Source organism: Mustela erminea, chromosome 19 (genome assembly GCF_009829155.1).
Source record: "Mustela erminea isolate mMusErm1 chromosome 19, mMusErm1.Pri, whole genome shotgun sequence".
NCBI lineage: Eukaryota > Metazoa > Chordata > Mammalia > Carnivora > Mustelidae > Mustela > Mustela erminea.
Genome location: NC_045632.1, coordinates 32,759,066 through 32,786,986, shown reverse-complemented (window position 1 = coordinate 32,786,986; position 27,921 = coordinate 32,759,066). Strand labels below are relative to the sequence as shown.

The 27,921-nt window shown below is 54.0% G+C and overlaps 1 protein-coding gene across 1 annotated transcript; it reads right to left on the bottom strand.

Annotated features, from left to right (window-relative positions):
* Nucleotides 1-1,009: 1,009 nt before the first annotated feature.
* MMP2 (matrix metallopeptidase 2) lies at nt 1,010-26,952 on the bottom strand. Its single transcript, XM_032324584.1, has 13 exons — nt 26,451-26,952; nt 23,495-23,721; nt 22,423-22,571; nt 21,227-21,355; nt 20,819-20,992; nt 17,911-18,084; nt 16,831-17,004; nt 14,993-15,148; nt 13,457-13,592; nt 8,956-9,092; nt 7,751-7,910; nt 3,383-3,492; nt 1,010-1,902 (listed from the first exon to the last, which is right to left on the bottom strand). Exons 1-13 carry the CDS (start codon nt 26,604-26,606, stop codon nt 1,799-1,801), a joined length of 1,986 nt encoding a protein of 661 aa, XP_032180475.1. The 5' UTR covers nt 26,607-26,952; the 3' UTR covers nt 1,010-1,798.
* Nucleotides 26,953-27,921: the final 969 nt, after the last annotated feature.

Sequence of the window (27,921 nt, the reverse complement as noted above, 5' to 3'; positions counted from 1 at the left end):
ACATCAGGCTGGAGGGCATGGTGAGAATCGGAATCTGGGCCCTGGCTCAGCGATGCTTCATACTCAGCTACTGCAGAATCTCAAAATCTTCCAACCCCACCAGAGAAATGTGTGGCTTGCAGCTCCTTGATTAACCTCTCCGAGCCTGTACTCTCATCGAAGCATGGGGCAAGATTAATGTCTATGCCACAGGGCTGCAGAAGCAATTTTTTTAATTGTTAATAATTGTATATTAATAGATTAATAATAGCTTATTACAGTCACAATATAAGCCTTGGGGGTCTTCAAGTAGGGGCTGGCAGTCCCATATGGCTCTTTGGCCAGAAACTTGCACCGAAGACTATTTCTTTAGGACCCTCAAGGACCTGAGCCATGGGGCAAGCCACAGGGAGGAGAAAAGACAACTCTTGGCCCACTAAGGTCACCCTCAGAGAGTCGTGTCTACTCCTTGTCCCCTTCCCCACCAGCCCCACCATGAGAGGCCTGAAGCAATAAGTCTAATTAAAGCCAGAAGGGGGCTCTGAAATAATCCTGGGCCTTCAACTTGTTATCCCAGCAGCTCCGGGATTTCCAGAGAAGGGGATCATAGCTTCCCCCTCTTTAGGTTGTCATAAAGATTAAACCAAGTGAGGCACATCAAGGGCCTGGCACAGAGCAAGCGTTCTATTGATGGAAGGGATGTTGCTATTGTTCACTGTTAGTAGTAGCAGCGTTAGAACTGGCGTTCTTGTCAGCAAAGAAACAGAGACTCAAAAAGACAGGTAGCCTTGAACGAGACCCTGCCAGCAAAGTGACAGAACCCCTATCTCAAGGCTCTTTCCACAGGACAGAGGGACTCTAGCTACCCCACTCGGAGGGTCTCTTGCTATTTATTCTGGCAGCTCTGGCCTTTGCAGCAAAGATCACCTGAGCTCCAGAGGGAGCAGAGATGTAAACTTTTTACACTGTTATCCTCCATCCTCTCTAGACTCCGCAAAAAACAAAGCAAAACAAAACAGCCCACAAACACTGCCACGCAGTTGGTGTCTTTATTCATACTCATTGACATTTCCCATGGGGAACTGTTGAAGGGAAGTGGGGACGGGGCTGAGAGGGGTTTCCTCCAGCCAGTGGAGGAAGTGATGGGTTAGGGACGTACTAAATAGAGCGAATGAGAGAACCATCCCGACAGTGGGCTGAGATGCCTTGTGGAGTGACTTCAGACAACCTGAGTCCTTCTGTCAAGAAATACAACGTCAAAGTGGAAAAATAAAAACTGAAAGAAAAGAACAAAGTGCGTACAAAGCGATCTGCTAAGGTAGGAGAGTTTCCTAAGGCAGCCAGCAGTGAGAAGCCAGGTGTGTGGGGCGGCCGCGGGACCATGTCCCCATCCCACTGCCCCACTGCCAGGCCGGGCTGTCGGGCCACCAGTGCCCTCTTGAGACAGTCTCTGTCTGTTGGCTCTGAGGGTGCTGTCAGTCACAGAAAGTCGTGGCCGGGGGGAGAGCCTGAAGTGTGGGAGCACCAGGGCAGCCCAGGGCAGGGCTGCATTGAGAACATCAAAGCATCTCTTTGGGGGGTGGCTTTGGAGGGCTGGTGGGATACGGAGTGGGGAGGTGAAAGCAGCTGGGAGGGGGACAATCAGCACCGTTCCTTGGGCACAGGGCAGAGCCACTCTCCAGAACCTTAAATTACTAGGGAGGGGTGAGCACGCTGGTTAAGTACAGAGCTGAAGGCTGCCAGGCCATCCGGGTCCTTCCCTGGCTTCAGGGCTCGGTCGGCAGATGTTGGAGGGGCAGGGCAGGGAGACACAGCCTGCTCAGCAGCCCAGCCAGTCGGTTTTGATGCTTCCGAATTTCACACTCTTCAGACTCTGGTTCTCCAACTTCAGGTAATAGGCACCCTTGAAGAAGTAGCTGTGACCTGGCAGGAGAAAGAGGGGAGGCTGTCACCACCGTGTCCTGAGACATGGAAGGTTCCCGGGAGCTTGGAGAGTCACCTGCCATAAGGAACAAGCTTTTTAACCAGAGGAGATCCCTTGGAGAGCAGTAGAAGGGGAATGGCTGTGGAAGTAAGTGCTCGGAATCTCTGTTTCTTCATCTTGAAGATGGGACTAAAGATACCAACCTCTTCGAGCTTGTGGCAAGGATTAAATGAGATAATATGTGCTATTATAAATATAAATAACAACACTCCACCGAGCACGGGCACAGACGAAGCACTTCCCAGAAACCAGATGTGGAACACCAGGAGGCTTCTAGCTCTGTCCGGCCTACAGATGGGTTGAATTTGGCTCACACCAAAAGGCTTTTGTTTTGTTTTGTTCTGAATTCTGAGTAAGCTGCCAACCCAAAAACATCTGGAAATTTTACATGAAAATATACATTTCTCACCTCCTTTTAAAATAGCTAGAATATCTTAACGGCACGCCCCCTCCCACACCCCCACCTTTCCTGCAGCAACCAGGAGATGCAGGTGATTGTAAATAACCCATGTGCCTTCTGGTTTGCCGCAGACCCCTGTCTGCCTGCCTGCCTTGCTCATTGGCGCTATTGGCCTGGCCCCCACGGACTTGAAAATGTAGGACCCCTGACATACATGAGCCCTTTTACTTCCTTGAAAATCCCTGCACCTAGTAGGTGCTCCCTAAATGTTTATTCTTGAAGATAATCCCTAACCCAGCCCCCTCTAGATAATACACAGGTCTTTCTCGAACGTGTGAGACCTTTTACCACCGGAAGTTAGGGCCATGGGCTTCGCGTAGCAGAGGGGCTCAAAAGAAATCCTTGAGGAATTTAAATGCAACCTCTTCTAAGAAGGCCAAACTGGGACCCCTTTCCAGACCCCTGCAGACCTCACAGAAGCCTCCCCAGGAAGATGTTTTGCAAACTCCAAATGCTATCCCTTGCTGATAATGGTTGTGTTTTACTCAGTGAGGGACCAGGGGCACATGGAGGTGAGTGGGAGATCTTTGCCACATCAGCAGCAGGGCATGACAAAGTCTGTCCTATCTCAAATGGAGCCATCGTTCTGCTAATGAGAAGCAGTCACAAGGCCTCCTATGGAACCTGAAAGGGCCTGGACCAAACCCCAGAATGAATCCAGGGCACAGAGCCCGCGTTTCCTGTTCCAGCAGGCCTCCTGCCTTTCCCTTTCCTGGCTCCAGGCCCTGCAGCTGTGATGGGCCTTTCTGGGTCTTACTGCCTGGAGCCGGCTGAGTGAGCGGAGGTCAGGGGTCTGGATGCCTTCCCAGCACTGGGCTGAAGGGGCTGGTTTGTTTTTCCCCCCTGAGCACCGCCTGTCTCCCTGCACAATGAGGGAGTGTGTGCTTGGGAGGAGCTGGGCCCTGGCTGGGGGCAGGGAGGCACGTCCTAGAAAGCGGACAGGGGCTCGGGCAGCTCACCACCGCCCTGCAGGTCCACCACGGCGTCCAGGTTATCTGGGATGGCGTTCCAGGCATCAGCGATGAGCTTGGGGAAGCCGGGATCCATCTTCTTCTTGACTTCATTGTATCTGCAAGGAAACGGATATGAGGAACCCATGGGGCCTCCCTAAAGGCCAGCCCTTCTCCAAACCTGGCTGGGAGGGCCCAGCAGCCAGTTCCTGGCTGAGCCTGGGAAATCAGACCTAGCCCTGCAGGGAGGCAGCCGGCTAGAGTGGAAGGCCAGAGAGTCAGACTGGGGTCTGGATCCCGACTCCACTACTCACTAATTACATGACCTTCAACAGTCCCATAAAAGCAGTCTTGTGATTATTGCTAACGTGTAAAGCAATGTGCTAACCGCTTTCCATATACTTTCTCAGTCAATCCTTGTGACAATCCCAGGACACAGTTATTACCATAATATCCATTTCACAGACCAGAGACTTCGAAAGGGCACCCAGCTTCCAAGTGGTAATCCAACCCAGGCCTGTCTGACTCCAGGGCTGTGAGCTGCTCTCTGAGCCTCTACTTTACCAACTGTAAAATGGGGCTGTAGTTAATGTATTTAATTAACATAGCAAATGAGAGAACATAGGCAAAGTGTCTGTCTCCATATCTGGTACTTCGTAGGTATTTGGGAAATGTTAGTCCCTTTCTAAACTCTGATCCCTGCTGCAGTATGAGGAGCACTGGACTAGGAGCCCAAGGACGGGTTCCAGCCTCATTATTCTTTCACTGAGAGGCTGAAGGCTTGGACAAACTGTTGCTGCTTTATCCATCAGGTGGAGGTGACAGTCCCCATCCCAGGAGATGATCTCACCCGGGATGGCCAGGGGTGGTTACAGGGCAAGGTGGTTCGGGAACCTAAGCCCTGTTAGTCACAGGGCGGGCCTCCCACCACCCCTGTCCCTGCTGCAGCTACCAGGGTGAGTAGTTATGCTGGGCTGTGCCTGTTACACAGCTAAATACCTTGAGTATTAGCTGGCAGAGTTTTCTTCCTGGCTATGCCGCCACCTTTTTCATTTTGGAGAATTTTTTAAATGCTGGGATCCCTTTGGTTCCTTTGCTTCTCCACTTACACTCAACCTATCCATTGTTCCCTAAATATTTAATGAGCTCCCCCACTGTCTGCCTGTGGTTACTGCATTAGTCAAGATAAAGTCCTGGCCTTGAGGAGCTCATTGTCTAGACGGACCTGTGTTTGAATGATGCTCGGGTGACAGCCAGGCTTTCCTCGGCCGTGCCTCAGAGTGGGTCCCCGTCCCCATGGCCAGCCCGATCACCCTGACCCGAGACACCAACAACAATGTCCCCTGTAGGCTCCCTTCTACAGGGGGGCTTCGCTTCCCCCTCTCCTCATCACCCCAAGAACGGCCAGAAAGCCTTCCCATCTGCATCATTAAGGCTGCTTGCAAAACCTAACATACTTCCTCGTGACCTGGCGTCCCAAACTCAAGTGTGCATCTCAGAGTCTCAGCACTCCACCCACGTCACCTTCCCTGATGCCCCCGCTCGGAGATATGTGTCTTCTGCTAGTGTCCAGTCTGCCCGCAGAGGGCAGGCAAGGCAGGAAGCAATCCCATTTTAGAGATGCAGAAACGAAGGCTTAGAGAAGTGAACTGATTTGGTTCCAGGTTCTGTTTCTCGGGGAAGAACACAGCATCATGGCATCAGAAGGTGCTGCCTCTGCAGGGATCTGGAGCTCTTCGTTTAGCTCTGTCCCCAGGTTCCTACAGTGTTTCTTGCTGGCTGTCTTTTAAAGGGTTTCTTTTGGGGCGCCTGGATGGCTCAGTCGGTTAAGAGTCTGCCTTTGGCTCACGTCATGATCTCAGAGTCCTGGGATTGAGCCCAGCATTGGGCTCCTTGCTCAACAGGGAGCCTGCTTCTCCTTCTTCCCCCTGCTCATGCTCTCTTACTCTCTCTTTCAAATAAATAAATAAAATCTTAAAAAAAAAATTTCTTTCTCTGTGACACCCTGTATTTCCCTGCAGCTGCAGGAATTGGCAGTGTAGAGCAGGTGTTAAGAACACAGACACCGGCATCTCAACTTTTCCACAGGTGTGTATCCTTGAGACACTTCAGCCTCAGTTTCTAAACCTGAAAAACGGGGCTAAGAATAGTATCTACCTTAAATAAGAAATAAAGGTGAAATGCACCTATGTCTATTTCCCGCATTCTCGCTTAAGCTCCACAAGTTAAAGTGTGACTATGTCTTGACTACTGCCTTCCGGCACCCAGCTAAGTGCCTGGGACAAAGGGGATGCTGAGTGGATGTCAGTGGGTTTAGTGGAAGCTTCCAGAAGCAGAAGCTGAGTACTCCCTGGCATAAGGGAGATGCCAGGCTGGAGACAGACGCTTGTCTTCTGTCATCGGGGGCTCTCTGTCCTTCTCCTCTGGGCCCTCTGCAGACTCAGCTCCAGTAACAGTGTCAAGTTCATCAACCACCTCTTCTGGGAGACACACCTGCCTCTTCAGGAAACCCAGTCCAGAGCATCCAGTAAGGCCTTTGGCTCGGCTGTTTTAAGTAAGTGTCGCTGACCTAAAGCAGGGCCACCAGGACCCCAACTTGGGAAGGTGGGCTTGTTGCAGAAAGGAACCGGGAAGCAGGTAACTCTCCCCGAAACCCAGCAAAACACCAGCACAGCCCGAGTGCCCACGTACGTGCACACCCTTGCGTTCACACATGACCCCATCTGTCCTGTGTGGTTTACCAATCCCCCAGGAGGCACTGGAGGGAGATTAGAGAAGTCCTTCCAACACCATGAGCCATAGACACCTGTCTTTATGATCGAATTCTGAGATCCACGTTTTTGTGTGTCCCACTGTCCTCATTCTAAGATTTGGAGAGGGGATTCAGGGCGCCTACCGTGCAGAAAGGCCATTTGTAGTATGTGCTTGTGCTCAGGATTGTTCCGGAGCCTGTGGGCGGAAAGCCCGCTCCGAGCTTTTCTGGCTGACTGTGTTCTTTCTTGAGGCTTGAGATATCCATCAGCTTGAGTTGCTAAGTGTCTTAGCAATATGTCTGGAATTCCTCCCTGACACCGGCAAACAGCTTCTGAATGCAGGGCAGCTGGGGGCGGGGGTGGAGGGGCGCAGGGAAGGGGGAGAAGAGAGAGGCCTGGGAGGGAAGCTGGACTGTTCCAGGAATGGCAGACAAAGGGCCCACCAGAGGCAGCCACAGGAGGAATGCAGGAACCAGCCCCTGCTCCCCCCACCCCTTCCCACTAACCGAATGACCCTGAGGGTACCGGGGAGGAGCGTGGGGTTAGGGCACAGGAGATGCGGTCATCCTCCTGGCTCTGGGGTCAACACACTTGCATTTAAGTAACATAGACCATGTTATTTAATTTCTTCGGGCCACCGTTTCCTTGTCTGGGAAATGTGAAGAATTATAATCAAACTCCGGAAGTCTGGGCGGCCTTTCACTGACCCTTCTTGGATATCGGGCTCCCTGACCCGTAGCCCTGACTGTGGCCTCTTGGAATTGAACCCTTCCCTTTTGATGACCTAGAGCAGGGAGCTACCTGCTTCTGAACTGGCCCCCCTGCCAGTCTGCGCCCACAGACACTGCGGCTGTGGCAGACACACCAGACACACCAGCTGCTTCCCAGGGGGGCCCAATTTGGATGTTCCTGCAGGCAGCTGGTGCACCCATCTCTGTCTTCATCGTATTTCGTCCTCTGCCCTCCCCCTGCCTTCACCACCGCTATTTCAGAGGACCCTGCTATCTTAGGTACAGCATTGGACAGTAAAGAATAAATAACATGTTCTCTGGGAGCCAGAATTCCAAAGTTCAAATCCCAGCCCTCCATGATGTGGCTGGGTGACTTTAAGCTAGATGCCTAACCTCTCTGAACTCCAGTTGGCTCAACTGCAAAATGGGAATAATAGTAACAATACTATTAGTATAATAATTAGTAACAATACTAGTAACAATACTATAAATGATCTCATAAAGCCCTTGACATAGCATCTGGCGTATAGAGTCAGAAGTAGCAGCTGTTAGCCTTATTTTTATTATCCCCTTCTGCAGCGAGTCACCCCCAAATGGAAAGCTCCAGACCAGGCCGACGTGGGCCCTATCCCAAAGCCTTTGGAAAAGGAAAGGAGGTTCCGACCAGCCCCGTACCAGCAGTGTGCTGTTCATCCTTCGGGGACCTCTCAGAGGGCCTGCAGCCCTGTCAAGTTAGAGGTCAGAAAGGGGGTATCTGAGGCCCCAAACCGCCGACCCTAACACAGGAAGCTGGAAACCACAGAGCATCTTCTCCAGGTCTGCACACTGGCCGCACCGACCTCCATTCGACTGCCCCGCCCCCCGCCTCGGCGCCCTCCCCGCCCACCCCTCACCTCCAGAACTTGTCTCCAGCGAAGATGTAGGTCTTCTTGTTCTTGCTCCAGTTAAAGGCCGCGTCCACACGCTGAACATCAGGGGGCAGCCCCAGGCTGGTCAGCGGCTTGGGGTACCCTCGCTCCAGGGTACTGGCTGAATAGACCCAGTATTCATTCCCTGGGGCGGAAGCAAAGGTTGTGTTGGTTCCTCGAGCTGCAATCCCTGAGCCTGGCCTGTTCCTTCCGTCATCTGACTGCCGGGGGCCCCGCTGTGGCCATTCTTAATGGGGACACAGGGTCCTGCTCACTTCCGGTTCAGTGCCGAGAATCTGGTCTCCCATATATGGTTTTACAAACTGCTTATCTGGCCGAGGAGGTAAGTGGGGGCAGTGGGGTGCCTCCAGCCCTCGCTCATGCACCAAGCCACGTACCGTAAGTGTCACCCCTGCCATGAGACCTTCTCCTAACTGGCACCACAGTCCAGGACCCCTCTGGGATGGAGGACATGGGAAGCTGGCTGGGGGAACGTGTACCTGTCATGCTGCCGAGCCTTTGGGCCCACGTCTCAGACCAGGGCAGGCTCCTGTGGGTTCTCCCTCCCCAGCCACAGCCTTACTGCATTTCTTCTTAAAAGCCTGCTTTTCCATCTCCCCTGCTAGCTTATGAGCTCCGTGAAGTCAGGGCCTGGACCCCTGTAACACGGTAGTTTCCGATGAGACCCGGGTGAGTAGGGTTTCCTAAACGTTGGCCACAGGACCCTACCTTGGTTGTTTTTACCACTTACAGAGATTTCCCATACTATTATTTATTCCTTCTTTGCTTTCGAGGAATTCTTATAATCCATAGAAAGACATTTATTTTTTGGAAATAAATTCACTTTAAATGTTAAAAATGATACGACCTTTTAAAAAGTTCCAGCTAAAATCTCTGTCTGCCGAAGGCTCTAGTACTGGAAAAGTGTTAGAGACGCTGCACTGAACAGTGATTTTACTTCTAGAAGAGGAGTTGGAAGGATTGAAAATTACAATGTAATGGAACATTCACTCCATGGGCTAGTGCTGTTTGATGCTGGGTGTCTGAGCCCTTCTCCCTGAAGCCCATGCTTCCGGAACTAATGACTGGGAGAACAGATCCAGAAAGGACAGGGAGTATGCATAGGTGCACAGGAACCCCGGTGCAGAGCCCTGGGAAGCTGAGGGCGAGGCAGAGCCCTTCCCACACACCTGCAAAGAACACAGCTTTCTCCTCCTGTGGGGCCTCGTACACGGCATCGATCTTCTCTGGGAGCTCAGGCCAGAATGTGGCTACCAGCAAGGGCCCCATGGGCTTGTTCTGTGGAGTCACCGTCCGCCAAATGAACCTGGGGTGGGGGGCAGAGGACAAAGGAAACCACACCTTCCATCACTCTGCACTGTTCCCACATACGCCTCCCCAAACCCACTCAAAAACTTCCCAGTGGTGGTATCTCCAGAGGGGGAGGCAAGGTCAAAGGCACATTTGAGAGGGACTGGAGAATGGACAGAGCCCCCTCTGCAAGATGCCAGGGCTGAGAAGCCACGTTTTTGCTCCCTATCTTGCTCCCTCCTCCAGGAAGCCTTCCCTAACTACCTCTGTCTCTACCATAGTCTTCCTCCTCTGAGGCTTTTAACACTGAGTGCCTTGGAATAGTAGTTTGTTTGTTAAAATGTCTCTTTCTGAACCAGAAGTCCACTGAGGCAGGGGCAGATGGTACTCAAAATATTTCCTGAATTGCAGTGGAATGGAAACGTGCACTTTGGCAAGGGTGAGAGCTATTATTATTTATGGAGCGCCTACTAAGTGCCAAGCACTTTGTGTGTCTTATAAAATGCAATCTTCACGACAAGATAATATGCGCTCTTGGTAGTCTACCAGCATCTGTGATACGTTTGTTTCCCTATCAACCTTCCTCACCCCACTCCTATATTTATGATCCAAGCTTGCCCAACTTTGGACACCATCCCCATTCTGATGAGCTTAAGCCACTGGTCTCCAAGTATGATCCCCAGACCAGCAGCTTGGGCATCATCTGGGAACTGGGGAACACAACTTTGTTGGGTCCCACTAGGTACCTATGCACCAGACTCTCTGGGCTTGGGGCCCAGCAATCTGTCTTAACATGCCTTCCAGAGGATCTTAACTCATGCCGTTGTTTGAGAACAGCTGGTCTAAGCTTATCAGCATTTCTTGGCAACTGGCATTGATTCAGCAGTGATTGTATGATTCATGTGGGCCCACGAGATTGAACAGACTTGGAATTCACAGCTGGGGAACCTCTCACTCTTTCCTGCTGGATGTGGCCAAGGAAGCCTGTGGCCCCTTCCATGCACCCCCACTCCAGCCCCTGGCAGTCACTGTGTGACCATGAGGGACCCAGCCCTCAGGGAAAATCAATGCAGAGGATAGCAGTGGACAAAGGCATCACTGAATCACTGAAAACGTTTTCCATCCTGCGAGGCAGCCCTACCTCTAGACTTCATACCACATGAGAGCAGTTTCTCTCTGCTGTGTAAGTTGGTTTGAGTTAGGGTTCCCTCTTCCTGGCACCCTGATACCATAAGAAGGTATCACCATCTTTACCCGACAAATGAAACGCAGAGAGATTATGGTATTGCCAGGATTCAAACCCAGATCTGACTCCAAGATTTGAATTTAATTTTCTTGCCTATTACCCTTCTCATCCCCTCCCCTGACCCCGCCCCCAATTCAGTGCCTACCACTCGTTCTGCACATGGGCGGTGCTTAAGTATTTACTGGCTAATTCAATGAACCCATCAAACACGCATCAACTTCCTTATGAAATGACGCTTTGTCAAGCCAGGGATGGCTCCAAACCCAGGCCTGTACTCTGCACACTTTCCCAGGTCTGCATGTCTCAGCTCTGAATGTGGTCAGGGCCTCCCAGGCGGGAAGGGCTCCAGGTTAAAGGAGTCTGTTGGGGTGGGGGGCCCGATGGTACCTGACTTCTCACTGCATTTTGAGTCTCTCCCCTGTCTCTCTCTCTGCATCCTGGCCATCTCCCTGTGGGCCAGAAGACTCTGGAAAAAGCAGGGCACTTGTCCCCCAGCACCTAGCCCAGGGCCTGGACCAGAGGAGGAGGTCCTTCACTAAAGTTTGCAGAACACCTTCTAGCCTCATCAGGCTCCCTCTCTCCCTCCCCCAAGCCAGGAATTCTCACATCTCTGCGGCTCTAGTCCTACAGGGCCCCCTGACCCAAACACCCTCCCAACCTGTGAGCTCATCACTCCCCCTGGATCTGCTTCTAGTTTAAAGGCCCGCTAAGGTGCTGCTTCCTACTCAGAGCCTTTCCCGACTCGAGGCTGTCCAGGCAAGCATTTCCCAAATGCTTCTGCAATTCCATCCTTTCACTCGGCTACGGACTGCTGTCAGCTCTCCCTGCCTTTGTTTCCCAGACTTGACCGCTGCTACTCACACTTCAGTGCGCCTAAGACTCATGGGGAATTTGCAAAAATGGAGATGCTCAGGCTCAATCCTAGAGATTTCAGCCAGAGGGCTTGCGGGCAGGGGCAGCAACCCAACTCACTAGGGAGCTCTGCCATAGGAGATCTCTGGACCTCTCTTTGAGAACGCTCCTCTAGGCATTAGGTGTCCCCTAATTAGGCGTCCCATCCGCTCCTAGCACAGCACCTCCACCCCAGTTCTTAAAGCAAAGTAGCTGGCACCGTAGGTCCCAGATGGCTCATTGCTGACAATCCTAGCTAGTGTGATCGCATACAGTTACCCCGTGTCAGGCATTATTCTAAGCATTTAATCTTACAGCCTCGAATCCCAAAAACAGCCCCATGAAATAGGTAAGAATACTAGTCCCATTTTATAGATGAAGAAATCGAGGTACACAGAAGACTCATAATTAACTTGCCTATATTCACGCAACCAGTAAGCCACAGATCCTGGATTCCAACCCAGATCAGCAATCTGGGTCCAGAGCCCATTCTGTCAATTACCACACTGGATGCATGGATGAGTGGATGGATGGATGAGTGGATGGATGGGTGGATGGATGGATGGATGAGTGGATGGATGGATGGATGGATGGATGGGTGGATGGATGGATAAGTAGATGGATGGGTGGATGGATGGATGAGTGGATGGATGAGTGGATAGATGGATGAGTGGATGGATGGATGGATGGATGGATGAGTGGATGGATGGATGAGTGGATGGATGGGTGGATGGATGGATGGATGAGTGGATGGATGGATGGATGGATGGATGGAGAGTGGGTGGATGGATGAGTGGATGGATGGGTGGATGGATGGATGAGTGGATGGATGGATGGATGGATGAGTGGATGGATGGATGAGTGGATGGATGGGTGGATGGATGGATAAGTAGATGGATGGGTGGATGGATGGATGAGTGGATGGATGAGTGGATAGATGGATGAGTGGATAGATGGATGAGTGGATGGATGGATGGATGGATGGATGAGTGGATGGATGGATGAGTGGATGGATGGGTGGATGGATGGATGGATGAGTGGATGGATGGATGGATGGATGGATGGAGAGTGGGTGGATGGATGAGTGGATGGATGGGTGGATGGATGGATGAGTGGATGGATGGATGGATGGATGAGTGGATGGATGGATGAGTGGATGGATGGGTGGATGGATGGATGGATGGATGAGTGGATGGATGCGTGGATGGATGGATGAGTGGATGGATGGATGGATGGATGAGTGGATGGATGGATGGATGGATGAGTGGATGGATGGATGAGTGGATGGATGGGTGGATGGATGGATGGATGGATGAGTGGATGGATGCGTGGATGGATGGATGAGTGGATGGATGGATGGCTGGCTGGCTGGCTGGGTGTGTGGATGGATGGGTGGATGGATGACGGATGGATGATGACAGACCAATGGGTAATAGATAAAAAGATGATGGATGGATAGAGGATGGGCAAATAGATAAACGATGGTGTATGTATGCATGTATGTATGTACAGATGGATGATGGACAGACGCCTTAATGCAGTCCTACATTATGTCTGCCATTCTCTGGGAGGGCTAGGGCGGCTGGGTGAGTCTCAGCTTTTGGCTGATTGAGCTGGGGCCTTTATCTCTAGCACAAAGGAGACCACATCTCCCCTGTGGTTACTTGCTCCCCCTCCAAGGAACGATCTGGTTGTCTGGGGTCAAGGCCATTCCAGGAGAAAGCCTTTGGGAGCCTGGATTGTTGTTCCCCATTCTTCCCTCCACCCCTATTTCAAAATTCTACATCCCAGGTGACCTCACAGCACCACCCTCGACAGCAGGGGTTGGGGCTGGCCGTGTGATCTGCTTCAGTCAATGGAAAATTCTTAGACGTGATGTGAGTGGAGGCTTTAAATGTGCTCACGTGGTTTGATTCGGCCTCTTGTGCTTGTCATCTGCCACGAGCAGCTGCTAACCCCAGGAGAATGAGGGACGTGCTGAACATCCCTTAACCCAAACCGCAGACTGAAACCCAGACAACCAAAGCAAACAGAGCAGACCCAGAGACTAGGAGAGAGCGAAAGAGGTGTCTGTTGCCATAAGCCACTGACATCTGGGGGCTGTCTGATAACATGGGACAAAGTGTCTCTACAGGGCATTCTATGAAGACCCCAATAGGCTCCCTGACCGAGGGTTGGGGAGGCAAGAATCTGCTCAGGGAATGGGCAGAGGGCGAGGACAAGGAGCATGCTCCCGCACTCACCGGTCCTTAAAGAAGAAGATCTCCCCACGGATCTGAGAGATGCCATCGAAGACGATGTCCTGCTTGCAGATCTCAGGAGTGACGGGTCCCAGAGTTGGAGTGGGGCCAGTGCCCGTGTCGATGTCAGGGGAGGCCCCTGGAGAAGGAGGACGTGACTTCAGACCCTCCCAGGTCTAACAACTATCCCCACCAGGCTGAGCTCCCAAGACCACCCACCCCTGCCTGCGAAAGGTCAGAAAAAATAGTATTCTGGCCTTGGAGTGAGCGTGAGGAAGACACAGAGAGGACGCCTGGACGTGGCACGGGGAGGACAGTAAAGAGAAACCTGAGTCTTGACAGAGGCTGTTTGCGGATGTCACCCTGACCAGTCCCCACCACCGTTATTACTACCGTTATTACTTCTGCTTTATAGATGGGGAAACTGAGGCCCACAGAGGTTGAGTAACTCGCCCAACCATTCAAACCCCACGCTCAGGTTCTCAAGCCCGCAGGACAGTCAGGGACATCCGTGGCCACCTCTGTGTCCAGCACTGGATGTGTGGAACTTTCTCCAGGATTCATCCCTTTGCCCCTCATGGCAACGGGCCACGCTTTAGAGATGAGGAAAACAAGTCCAGGGAGGTAAAGACTTGCTCCCTCTCTTGCTGCTGGTGAGTGGTGGACTATGCGCACCGGGCGTCTATCCCTGGATCTGGTGTTCATTCCCAAATCCATGTGCCCCCAGCCCTGTTACCCAGCACCGCTCCTGCTGCTGTGACTTGGTCCAGGACCATTTTATAGCTACCTTCTTTTTTTTTAAATGGGCCCACTCTAACCTCACTATAAGTGTTAGTAAATTTAGCACTGGTTTCTAGCTCTGGTGGAACTGTGCTTACTACACATTAAAACAAAAAACAATCAGAGGTGCCTGGGTGGCTCAGTCGGTTAAGTGTCTGCCTTCAGCTCAGGTCATGATCCCAGGATCCTGGGATCAAACCCCGAGTCAGACTTCCTGCTCAGTGGAGAGCCTGCTTCCCCCTTTCCTCCTGGCTCATGCTCTCTCTTGCTATCTCTCTCTCTCTCTCTCTCACATAAATAAATAAAGTCTTAAAAGAGAAGAAAAAAAATCGGCATGAAAACCAGGCACTTTGATTCCCTGTATCATCAGGGTCTTTCTATACACTGGGCAATTCTGCCCGGGATTGTCCTGGATTCTAAACCTGGTGACCCTGACAGAAGGGTCACTTTCCTTGGGCCTCAGTTTACTCACCTAGAAAATGGGGAACCAGTTTCTCCCCTGCCGACCTCATGCAGTGGCTCTGAGAAGCCAAGAGGGGTGTGAACGCTGGTGTTATTTGGAAAGGAAAAGGACCATCCAAAGGAAAGGGGCTAACCCTTGGGGACCTGGTGGGGGGAGTAGCTCTGCTACTCCCAGGCCAGACCAACGCTCCTGCCACCTGCCTTTGTCTCCTGCAGTTCTGGAGAACCCTGGGCCTCCATCCCAGGCTGCATGACCGCCCCAGACCCCCACCTGGAGGCCCCCATGCTGACAGTTACCGTAGAGCTCTTGAATGCCCTTGATGTCGTCCTGGGATAGGCGGAAGTTCTTGGTGAAGGTGTAAATGGGCGCCATCAAGGCTCCAGGGTCCTCCGAGTGCTCCAGTCCCATTGCGTGGCCAAACTCATGGGCTGCCACCAGGAACAAGCTGTACCCTGAGGGCCGCAGGAGGGAACGGGGGGGTAGGGGCAGAGAGACAGGGAGAGAGCTAAGAGAGCAGCGAGGCCTTGGCCCCAGCAATGGGGACCTTAGCAGGGCTGAGAGCTCTGCGGTTGGCTCATATCCATTCTTCTTTCTCCTAAGAGTTCCGGGACCAAGAGACTATGCCCATTGCCTTCAAGTATAAGGTCAGCCAAAGTCCCTTTGTCCCCTTCCAGGGTGGGACTCCTGGGAGCTATGAAGGAGAGCAAGAAGCAGCTGCAAATCCTCGATTTCAAGTCCCGTTTGTTAAAAACCCCGTTCTCTGGCTCTATGTGTTTCTCTACAAAGAGTAGGGATAAACCTTGCATGCCGGGTCTCCAAAGAGGTAAGAGAGTGGGTCTGCCATATCTCCCCCAGGAAGCAGTAAAAACCACTCTCCCTTGGAGTGGCTGCCCAGGCTCGGCCACAGAAAGCAAACCCCATGTCATACACTGCTGTGGGATGAATTGAGCCTCCCCAAAAAGAGAGAAGGCAGCCCAAATTGTGGGGTGCCTAACCCTGAGCACCTAGGAATGGGAACTTATTTGGAAATAGCTTCTTTGCAGATAAATTCAGTGAAAATGAGGTTATTCTGGGGTACGGTGGGTCCTTAATCCAAAATGACCGTGCCGTTTTACTAAGAGAAGATACATAGAAGGCCACATGACAAGAGAGGCAGCCCTCCAGGAGAACTTAGCCCTACCAGTGCCTCGACTTTGGACTTGTAGCCTCTAAAATGCACGAGAATAATTCCTATCGTTTTAAGACACCCAGGTTGTGGCACTGGGCTAAGGCAGCCCTGGGAACCTAACGTCCACCCCAAGGTGTCACACCAGCTCCAGAGTCTCACGCCATTTTCCAGCAGAGGGAGACTCCCGCCTCTAAGGAGAAACCAGGGCAGAGCGGGTGATGCTAGGCCCCAACATGCTGTTTGATAGGGGTTAAAAAAAACTCCTTTGTCCAGCCTCTCTCAGTTAGCATGATCCAAACTCCACCTCACTGTGAGTAAAACAGAAGAAAAGTCACAGAAAAAGAGGCTGATCGAATTCTGACCAGCCACGGACCAACCCTGTCACCTGGCCATCGGGACCATCAGATCGGACCCCCAGGCAGCCTCCTCACTGAGCTGACCACATGGTAAGGTCATGGCCTACCTCCTGGTCACTCTCCTGCCTCAGCCTGTGTGCTCTGGAGGGCTGAGAGCTGTCTCAGGTGGCTCTATCCTTAGCACTCAGCACTGTCAGAGAACCCCATTCACAACTTGGCCAAGGATGGTGTCGCAGGGGCAAGGAAGGGTCGGAGGGCTCTCTTGTGTTGTGTGGACAGTGGCATTGGAGAATGAGGTTACCTCCGTTTTCTTCCCTTCCCCTGCCCACTCAGCCCCTTGAAGGTGGGGCTGTCCCATAGGGGAATCATTCTCTGGTATAGGGTACCCTGTGCCCAGTGCTGAATGTGTGGGGTAGTAAGAACCCGACTGGAAGGGTGGTCAAGACCGGAGGGGAAAGACAGCATCTCCATGGTTGGGCAGGACCTCCGCCACCACCGTGTCTCAACCAGCACAAGTCTATGCCATAAGTGGTGGGGGTGCCCTGGAAGGTTTCTGGTGCAGGGGCGGGGCGGTGTCTGGTGTTTCTGCCCAGTGGTCAGAGCCTTGTACCTTGGTCGGGGCAAAAGCCCCATTTGCGGTCATCGTCATAGTTGGCCGTGGTCGCACACCACAGTTTGCCGTCGCTGCGGCCTGCGCTGGTACAGCTCTCGTGCTTGTTGCCCAAGAAGGTGAAGGGGAAGACACAGGGGGCACCTTCTGAGTTCCCGCCAATGGTGGACATGGCTGTGGAGGGAGGGACATGGGTCAGGGGGCAGTAAGGCATCTGTGGCCACCACCAGAAAATGACGCAATGCGGACTTCAATGGGTCACGAGTCTGGGGTACTCGCTCAGCCCTGGGCCCTGAAGCAAGCACTTTATACATGTCTCGACAACCCTGGGCAGTAGGGACCATTCATTACCCCCATTTCATGGATGGGAAAATGGAGCTCGGAGAAGTAGAGAAACTTGCCTGAGCAGTTATTGCCAGAAGTGTGAGGGCTAAGACTCAACCCACACAGCCAGATTCCAGAGCTTTATTCAGCCTCCCATGGATGGGGCCAGAGAGACCCGAGGCAGAAGGGGCCGGGCAGAGCTAACGGTGCCCACATACTTCCTTCGACAGTGAGCGCCCTCATGCAGGGTCCTGGGGAGGACCTACCTGGGTCTCCTGCAGAAAGCAGGTGCTCGGTAAAGATCTGCTGGAAGAAGCAGAAAGAAGCAAGGAAAAGAGGGAGGAAGAAAGGAAGCAGGGAGTCCTTGCTGCAAAACAGAAACTGAAGGCTAGAGATGCGGATGAGAGCAAAGAAAGGCAGGAAAGAAAAACTTGAAGATGAGCTGGAGAAAGAATGAGAGAGAGAGAGAAAAAGAGAGAGAGAGGATTACCCGGGAAGCTGAGGGAATGTGGACCATTCAGACAAGGTTCTGAGCTGGACGGATGTTAGGCATCCCCAACTCAGCTCAACGGGCTACTGGTGCCCATGCATTGTCTGTCCTGATGTGGGTGCCCATGCTGTCCCAACCGCTAAGCACTCTGGCTGGCACCCCAGTCCTGGGGAAAGGTGGTCGGGGTGGGGAAGAGGCTCTGGTAGGTTTTCTCTCGCAGGGCAGGCTGCCGGCCCCGAGGGGCAGGAAGAGGCAACGACACCCACCGGTCTCGGGGCAGAAGCCATACTTCTTGTCACGGTCATAGTCCTCGGTGGTGCCGCACCATCGGTAGCCGTCCGTGCGGCCCTCGGTGGTGCAGCTGTTGTAAGATGTACCCTGGAAGCGGAACGGGAACTTGCAGGGCTGTCCGTCAGCGTTGCCACCCATGGTGAACAGGGCTGGGGAGGCAGGGAGAGAGGGGAAGGGTATGAATGTGAGAGGCCACCCGCCTGCCTGGCTGGGGATCAGCTGGGCGCCTGCGTGGGGATGGCGCTGGCGGCCAGGTCACACCAGCGAGATTACAGTATCGTGAGAATATTCAAAACCGTCTCCAGTGGTGGGGGACTTGGTGCTTCTCCGGGCTCCTGGAAAGCATCCCTGCCTCCCAGGATGGCTCCATCCCTTCCCAGAGACCTTAGGGATGCCTGCCTCAATGCACCCAAACCCCCTCCTCCCAATAATGAAAATGTTAAAACCTGGCACACAGCACAGGGTCTGCAGAGCCCGGCCCACACCTCAAGGTCACGGTCCAAGATAACTGGCTGTGCCCACGCCATGCAGATTGCGGTTGGCAGGACCATAAGAGTTTTTCCATTGGAGAGATAGGAAAACAGTTCTGAGAAGGCTCCTGGTCCTCCTCTCTCACTTGATCACAGTCTTTACCACACACTCGTGTGCACACATGTGCGCATGTGAGTGCGCGGGCACGTGCGGGTGCGCGCACGCGCACGCACGAAGCTTCACCTCCCTTTCAAACCCAGGGGCTTTCCTGGATGGCCTGCTGTGGTCCTGCAGGACAGAGAGGAGGAGCAGAGGAGGACAGAGGGAAGGGAAGGGAGGTCGTATCTTCAGAAACCTTTTAACACGCCCTCTGAGCTCCCTCTCTGATCTCCCCAGGACAGAGGCTAGGACTGGAGAATTGGGGGGAGAGTTGCGTTCAGAGCCTGGGCTCGTCTGCGTGGGTTTTCCCCCCACTCCCCCGTGCCTTCATCCACCCCAAAGCTACAAAATGATGTGTCTCCGGAATTGCCAATGAGCAAAACCACAAGTGCGTAACAAGGACAGTCTGCGCAAAGGCGCCAGAAGTGACCTCATCGGCCCCCGTTAACTCCACCATGACCAAAATGGGGGCCAGGGATCACAGGATCAGGGCCCCATATCCTCACTACTCCCCTCACCCCAACCAGGAGACCTTCCCCCGCAAGGCCAGAAACAATGAGACGCCGGGGAGAGCCCAAACTGAAGCCAGATGCCTTGGTGGCCTCAGAGAAGGAAAGGCAAAGTGTTAACCTCCACAGAGGCCAGCCTCTGCCCTTGGCCTCCCGACAGCTGCAGGTCTACCCCCCAGGAAAGCCCCCATCTCCTTTCAGATCCAGCCCCCAACAAGGAGAAAGACAAACAGCCACTGACTCAGCAGTCAGGAGGGCCTGAGTAACCAGAACATCTATCCCAAGACCCAAACCCGTGCGTGTTCTACGTATTTGCATCTGGCTAAAGACCAAGTAAATGGCTAATGGCCAGTGCAGGGAAAACCAGACTTATGAATTACAGCTGTTTCCACTTGCACGATCAAGGCATTCTGTTCTAATCACAGGGACTGACACATGGCAGGGTTAAGGCTGCTTGAATCCCTCCAGGGAAAAGCCACATACATAAACTACTTTTGTTTAAAAGTTTCTGACTCATGAATGGTCAATGGCTTGACCTCTTACTTAATACAAAGTATTGTGCGAGATGTGGTATTAAAAGTGTAAACAGGAACACGATTAACTAGCTCTTTGTTCCCTCCCTTCTGTTAAGACGGCTGGTGCTCAGCGTTCAGTTGCAGTGGGGTCAGAGAGAGTCACAAACTCGTCAAATTACAGCTGAAAAGACAGAGGCATAGATCAAAGAGTCTTTACAGGATGGAGAAGAAACACATATCCACAAAATTAATTTTTGGGTTTTTTTCCCGTGTCCCCCCCAGTTTTCAGGGCTTTTGACCTCTAGAATCATCCAATCTAATAACGTGACCACGTATGAAGATGTACATGCTGTCTTTTTATGATTTCTGGTTACGGAGTGTGTCTCACTGTGAAGAATATATTAAAAAAGGATTGAGTGTGTAGGTCAGTACCTTACCCCTTTAAAAAAACTTCTCCCTCTATATGGTTTCAAAATATCTGAAAATGTCGTGTCCCGAGCATTGGCAAAAACACGTACGAGAATACTGAGTCAGGCCTACTTCCTTTGCCAAGACACAGAGATGCAGACACAAGCAAAGACAAAGACTCAGACAAATATGAAACCACTCCCACACTCAGATGTGTGTGTATGTGCATGTGTGTGTGACACACACACACATGCACACACACACACTAGAAGAGTCAGCATCAGGACCAGGAACAATCACTGACATTCCCAGGGCCAGAGTCCCCAAGCCGGGTTGGGTACCAGCCTCGTGTCTGAGTCTTGCCTCTCACTCCCACTGCTGGGCTTTCAATCCATCCCCCAGCCTCTCCTCATGTCCTTGAGGCACACCCCCCCCACCCACCCCACCCCCCAATCCTGGTCTGGGGGTAGAAAGTGATTCTACAGAGAACCACCGGGCATTTGAATAGTTCCAAGTTCATTCTCACACATACTAGAAAAAACATAATTAGCACATCAAATCTGTGATTTCACAACTATTACTGCTAACGGCAAAACAAACCAACGAACCAACTGGTTTAATGACAGCATCACGTAAATGCGGGGACAAGAAGGACACAGCTGTGGCTCGTGTGGTGGGGGGGAGCTGAGTGAATGAGGCAGTGGGGGGGGATGCTGGCTGATGGGCAGCATCAAGCCTATGGAGGAGTGGACATGGGAGTCGGGGGCGACCCAGGGAGGTGGAGGCTGAGGAGGAAAGCCTGGGGCCAGGCGGTCGCTCACCTTCGTGGGGGCAGAAGCCGTACTTGCCGTCCTTTTCGAAATTGTAGGTGGTGGAGCACCAGAGGAAGCCGTCGGAGCGGCCCGTGTCTGTGCAGCTGGTGTACTCCCGGCCATTGAACAGGAAGGGGAACTTGCAGTACTCGCCGTCGGCGTTCCCATACTTCACTCGGACCACTGAGGGCGACACAGGGTGGGCGGTCAGCCCCTCCGGGCGCTTCTTTGGAGACTGGGATTCTGACTCAGCCGGGTTATGGGACCTCCCTCCCACGGCTAGCTCCCTGGTCCCATCAGAGCAGATAGAGGGCTCCGAGGTGGCCAGAGAAGCCACAGTCCTTGTGGTCAAGGGACAGCGAGGCATGCGGGGGACCAGAGAGGAGACCCGGGCGTGACCCAGATATTCACTCTTACCTTGCCCTTCTCCCAGGGTCCACAGCTCATCGTCGTCAAAGTGGGAGTCTCCCCCAACGCCGGGACCAGGGGCAAAGGCATGAGCCAGGAGCCCGTCCTTGCCATCGAAAGGGTATCCGTCTCCATGTTCTGCAACACACAGGGTGTCGGCTTCCAACTGCCCCAGCTGGGCCCTGAAACCCGGCCACACTCCCCTCCGTGGGTCCTTAGCTGCCCTGACATCCGTCCCCTTCCCTGTCCGGTGTGGTTATTCAATCCCGGGAACAGAGCATCTCTGTTCCTGACTTGACTGTTACCATCCGATGGTCTGCGCTGTCCCCTCAAGTCTATATGGCTCCCCGTTATCTCTACCGCTGACCTTCACTGTCCACACGACGGCCGGCGACATCATACCTACCCACAGACTAATACGCCCACCCATGTCCTCGCCACTCTCCACTGTCCCTCATCTGTACCGTTGTCTGTATCACCTACCCCACACCCACACTGCCCATCCAGCCCTGTCGCTTACCCTCAAGTCATCCCATCACCAAAATCCACAATGTAAACTTTCAGCTCTGCTTTGCCACCCAGGAGCACGCCGCCCACCCGCGTGTCAACACCGTTGCCTGTGCCCGTGTCATTTACCCACATCACGCTACCACCACTCACAATGTCCACACCACCCACCTTCAGGTCCACACTGCCGCCAGCGTTCACAGGACCAACCCACATGGCATCCTCGGTCCTTGCATCTAGCCCCACTTCCTCCCGAGTCTACACTGCTCCACTCTTCCTGACTCACTCTCGCATCTAGAATGCCTCAATGTCCTCCAGCATTCGCCAAGAGAACTCCCTGTGATGATGGGGTATTCTTTGTGCCGTTCAGTTCAAGAGCCACTGATCTCATGTGGCCACTGAGAAGCCAAAATGTGGCTAGTGTGATGGAGAAATGGAATTTCCAGTTCAGTTTAATTCTAACTAATTTAAATGTGAATGGCCCTGTGCCCCTAGTGGCCACCATGCTGGGCGGGGCAGACAGACTGCCTGCCTTCAGGATTACACCCTCTGTACCCACTGTCTCGTCACCTGACCCCATATCAGTGTGGCTGCCCAGTGTCTACGCCTTCTACTCTCCTGTCTAAGCTCTGCTCAGTATCCCAGGCCCCCCAGATGGCCAGACTGCCCCTCTGTCTCTGCACCCCTCTTCTGCCTACCCCAGCGGCCGAAGTTGATCATAATGTCCGCCTCCCCATCGTGGATACGAGAAAACCGTAGCGGAGTTACATCGCTCCAGACTTGGAAGGCACGGGCAAAGGCGTCATCCACCGTCTCGGGGTCCAGGTCCGGTGTGTAGCCAATGATCCTGCAGGGCGTAGAAATGCATGCGAGTGTGTCTGTGTGCACGGGGGAATGGGAGGGTGCACCCGCACATAAGCATGCACGTACGTGACCAAACGTGTGTGTGCCGCTGTGTGACCATGCAGGAACGGGTGTGAATGTGCATGCCCACGTGCCGCTCCTATGTGCCTGAGTATGTGAGGAGTGCACAAGTTGCTGTGTGCAAGTCTGAGTGCATGAGTGTGTGTGTACACGTGGGCAGGTGTATGTGGGCATGTGGAGCAGAGCTCACTGGGAGAACAGCCCGCCCAGAATGCCTTGAGCTTTTGTGGAGCCCTAGACCAGCCCGCAACCCCATGCCCCCAGCTCAAGAGTCTCCTTTCTCACCTCTGGCTGGTGGGCAGGGAGGCTACGGGACAGACAGCTCACCCCTGGAATCCGGCATGAGCCATACAGAACAGAGCTCTCAGCCCAGCCAACGACCCGTGGTAACAACTCAATGACAGAATATAAAATTCAGTCGGCAGCCAGTCATCTCCCTCCACCCTGCCCTAGCGAGCCTGTCTAAGAACAAGAGAGACTAGCATTCCTTATGCTCTCACTGTATGCTGGACGCTGATGTCTGTCTTGATATCCCACTATACATGGGACCAAGCTTAGTTCCCAGAGAACCTACAAAAAAGGTTAGGTTTTAGCCCCATTCTGTTGACTGGAAAGTCAAGGCTCAACGCACCGCAACCTAAGGAGCCCACTGCCCCAAAGCCAGCAAGAGCGTGAGATTCAAGCTCTGGTCTGACGCCACTTCCTAAGAACTTTATTGACAGAACTTAAGGGGCCAGGCCCTCACCAACTACTCCCCAGGACCCCAAGAAGGGAGAAGTCAAGGCACAAAGAGACCCAGTGTCCCGCAGCTCCGGGGCCCTGTTTCCAGCCACCCAGCCTTGGCACCTGTATGTGATCTGGTTCTTGTCCCACTTGGGCTTGCGGGGGAAGAAGTTGTAGTTGGCCACGTCGGGGTTGCCACAGCGTGGCTTCCGCATGGTCTCGATGGTGCTCTGGTCGAGCTCCCCCGTCTGCGGCAGCCCGAAGAACTTCTGCATCTTCTTCAGTGTGTCCTTCAGCACAAACAGGTTGCAACTCTCCTTGGGGCAGCCGTAGAAGGTGTTCAGATATTGCTGGAAGAAATGAACACACGAGGCCAGCAGGTGGGTGAGGACGCCCCCATACCCAAGTGGTCTGGGACCCAGCGGTCCTGGGTAGCCTCCCGGGATCCCAAACCCGCTCTGTCGCCCACCAGTTGAGTGACAGAAAAGCTGTAACACAGGGCACGGAGTGGGTGTTTACTTTATGCCCCATCTAGCAACTCCATAATGCGTTACTCATACTACCTCCCTCATACAGAGAAAGATATTAAAGCACAGAGAGGTTAAGAAACTTGCCTAAGAACCCACAGCTCACCTATGGCAGAAGGGGATTAGGACCCAAGCCAACCAGTTCCGGAGCCCATGCTGGGAACTCCTAACTCTCTGCCTCTCTTCTTTACCTCTGCCCACTCTTTTAATTCACCCCACAGCTGATGACGGCGGGACTGGTTCCCTCACTTTCCTTATAAAGAGATTCAAGACTTAAGTGTCTGGACTCCAGGAGCAGACAGACCTGGGTTCAAATCCTGGAGAGGTCCTTTCTAAAAAGAAAATTTCCCGTCCTCTGTGCTCGCTGAGGTCTAAAGCAAACGGGCCTCTAGGGAGTTTCAGGGACGAACGAGCTCATTTATCTGTTCAACAAATGCTTTTTGGCTCCTACCGTGTGTCAAGCCCTGTGCCAGTACTGGGGAGAAACTGGTGAACGCGGCAGAAGTTTCTAGTCTCCAGGGTTCAGACCCCCGTGTGGGGAGGCAGATGGACCACAGTCAATGGAAAATGGGATGTGTGATGTGTGCCATGTCGGAATAATGAAAAGAACCCAGAGACTTTATTACAGGGGTCCTAACCTTTTTTTTGGGGGGGGGGTAGTTAGGAAAGGGGAATAGAGACCATAATAATAGCGACAATGAGAATGATGACAAATATATCTCTTGCTGAGTGTCTACCATGACCCAGGTACCCTTCAAGGTGTCCCGGATGACCTTCCCCTTAACCCCGAGACCCCACCATCATGCTGTTTGCAGAAGCAGCTGAGGAGAAGTGAAGTGCATTCCCCAAGGAGGCCAGTTGTTCGTGATTCCCCGACGTGAAGCCAGGCAATGTAAGTCCAGAAAAGGCTCCTCAAGCCTCCTCCTGCATGGCCTCCAGGCTACACCAACTTCCCCATGCTGTAGGAAGTGTGGGGACCCATCAAGATTTTTCAAGGCTCCGGAGCTCACCCTCTACCAACAGCCATCTCATGGCGCAGGCCAGCTTCAGGCCCCTGAAATAAGGAGCCCCCTAAAAATGTAAGGTCTCCCCACCCATTTGCCCAGCAGGGACAGAGCCCTGTATGCAAGGAAGAGTTGGTTAAGCAGCTGCCTTCGGCTCAGGTCATGACCTGACGTCCTGGGATCGAGTCCCACATCGGGCTCCTTGCTCGGCAGGGAGCCTGCTTCTCCCTCTGACTCTGACTGCCACTCAGTGTCTGCCTGTGCTCTCTCTCTCTCTCTCTCTCTCTCTCTGACAAAATAAATAAATAAAATCTTTAAAAAAAAAAAAAAAGAAGGGGTTCCTTGGGTGACCAGAGAGTATGAAAGTCCTGTCCTAGGCTGGTTGGGGACAAGGATGCAGGAGAATAGATTTCTCTGGTGGCTGAAGGAGTAAGGAAGTAGATGTCTCGAGGGCTGGAAGGCACATCTGGAGGGGTCCCTGCCCCTGAGGCGCTCACAGGGTGAGAGGAAGTGCGCCTCTGATGCCCCCAGCCCCCTTGTGTATCTCTGCGGTCTGTGGCAGGGCAGTGGGGAGCTCCTCCAGCCAGCCGGCCTGCATCCCAGCTTGCGGCAAAACAACCTCTGAGCCACAGCTAGGAGCCCCGCCAGGAGGGAGGGCGGGCTGGCGGCGCTCCGACCAGAGCTCCAGAGCTCGGGGCTCCATCCGCCCCCGCCCCACGCGCCAGGGCCCTTGTGCACCCGCCCCTCCCGGCGCCTGGCCGGCCAGTGGCCAGTTCAGTCCTCTGGTTCTCCAACCCCCGCTGCAGAAGTTCGAGGAAACTTTCCGAGGTGCAACCCTTGACCCTTCTGGCCAACTGGTCCATTGAGCCAGGTGAAAAAGATGCGCTCTCTGCTTCCCTCCTGCCTCCCAAACTTGCCAAGAGATCCGCTTCAGGGCCTCTCTCCAGATGTATGCCAAAGGTGCCTTGACGTTGGCCAAGCTCTGCTCTGCCCTGAGTTCCCAGCCACACGTGTGCAAAAGTTAACCTAAATTGTGTGCCAAAGGACCCTCTTCCCAAAATCTCACAGGGGTTCAAAGGATCCTCCGTTTTCAAAAGAGACCCCTTTCAGGCCTTTGGCCAAAGGCCTAGGAAGACGCTTGCCAAGGGCCTGTTAGCCAACCTCCCAGATGTGTCCAAAAGTTGTTTACGGAGCGGCTCCCGTGCCAGATCCCCCAGATACCAGACAATGCCGCCGTTATTTACCGAGGAGCTCCCTTCCAGCTGTTTGCCAAAGCGTCCCCTGCCTACCACCACCAGCGAGAAGCCCACCCTGCCGGTCTCCGCAGTTGCCAAGTTGTTTATCAAAGGCCTTCTCCAGTTACTAAGGCTCCCCTACAGTTTGCCAGAGATCCCTCCCTCAGCCAGCCCAAAGAAAGCCCCCCCACCAAGCCATTTCCCGAAGCTCCTCCCCACGCCGCGTGCCCACCGCGGGGACGGCCGCTCGGGAGACCCCTGTCCTCCGAAGTCTCTCCGAACTTGGCTCCCGCCGGCGGGCGCTGCGACTCACCACAGCCAGCTCTTTGTCCGTTTTGGGGGCGACATCTCCAGGGAACTTGATGATGGGCGACGGCGCGGTGGCGGCGCGGCTCCACAGGCAGCTCAGCAGGCAGAGCACCCGCAGCGGGCCGGCGAGCGCGCCCCGGGCCCCTCGCGCCTCGGTCATTGCGCTCCCGGGCCCCGAGCGTCGCCCGGGGGGTCGCTGGCTCGGTGCGTGTGGCCGCGTCGCCGCCTGGCTGGCGCCTGCTCCGCCGCGCGGCGCTGCGCTGCGCTCCGAGGGGCCGCTCGACTCGGTGGCCTGGGGTTGGCCCGGCTCAGCGGCGCATGGTCCGGCCCCCGAGTCCCCAGCCCGCGCCGCCGCCGCAGCCCGTTCCCGCCGGTCCTGGCAGCTCCCTTTGTATGTTTCTAGCCCCAGATGCGCAGCTTCCAGCCACCGCCGGAGGAAGTCTGGATGCAGCGGAAACAAGGAGGGGGCAGCCGCCAGATGTGGCCTGCTGGGGTGGGAGGGCGCGGGCTGCGCAGGGAGCGGGGCGAGCTCAGGCCCGCCCCGCGCCGCCCCGCCCTCCCTCCCCTCTCTCCTCTCCCCGCCTCTGAGCCCCACCGCCCGCCGCCAGCCCCGCTGCTCCGGGGCCGTGGCGTGCCCGGTCCCATGCGCGACCTCTGCACCCCTGCGGTCCAGCCTCAGGACCCCCTGCGGGGAAACATCTGGAGCGACCCCCCCCCCCCCCCCCAGACGCTCCGTCCTGAGGCTGAAGAGCAGCGTTCCCGGAGGGACGCCTTGGTGGGGTGGGGGTGGCGAGGGCAAGACGGCCTGCTGGGCCAAGATGGGGAGGCCCACTCAGAAACAGATGATCCGCTGCATTGTCAGGGGAGATTTCAGAACTTCAGAGATGAGGACAGAGAGCAGGGAGAGAGATGGACAGAAAAGGAACGAGACAGAGATGGAAACAGGGAAAGTCGCTCCCTCTCCTCTTCCCTCCCGCCTTTCCTTCCCTCTTTCCTTCCGTCCTTTCTTCCTACTGCAGATACTGAAGCATTTGCTTGGCCTCGGGCGTGATGCTGGAAGACACTTGGAGACACAGCAGTTACTGTCTCTGTCCTCTCCCTGTCTCAGGGAAGAGAATTAAGCCCTAAGGGGAAACTCCAGCAGGCTGTGGGAACATCTGTCCTCTGCCCCTAAACTAGTACACATGGTCGAAGAAGCGTCCTGGAAGAAGGGACATGTGGCTTCTGAGCTATTACCTACAGAAACACAGGAGTGTTGGGTGGAGGTTGTGGTGGGAGGGATGTTTCAGGCACAGTCCTGCAAAGGTCCAGAGGGAAGACAGACATCAAGAAGTTCCCTCTATCCCAAATGGATACGGTTGGGGGTTGGGGTTAGGGGGCAGGGTGAAGAAATGGCACTGGGGTCAGCAGGGACCCGTTTGAGGGACAAAGTCACAGGCTGCAAGAGTCAGGAACCATCTGCCAGTGAGAGCCTT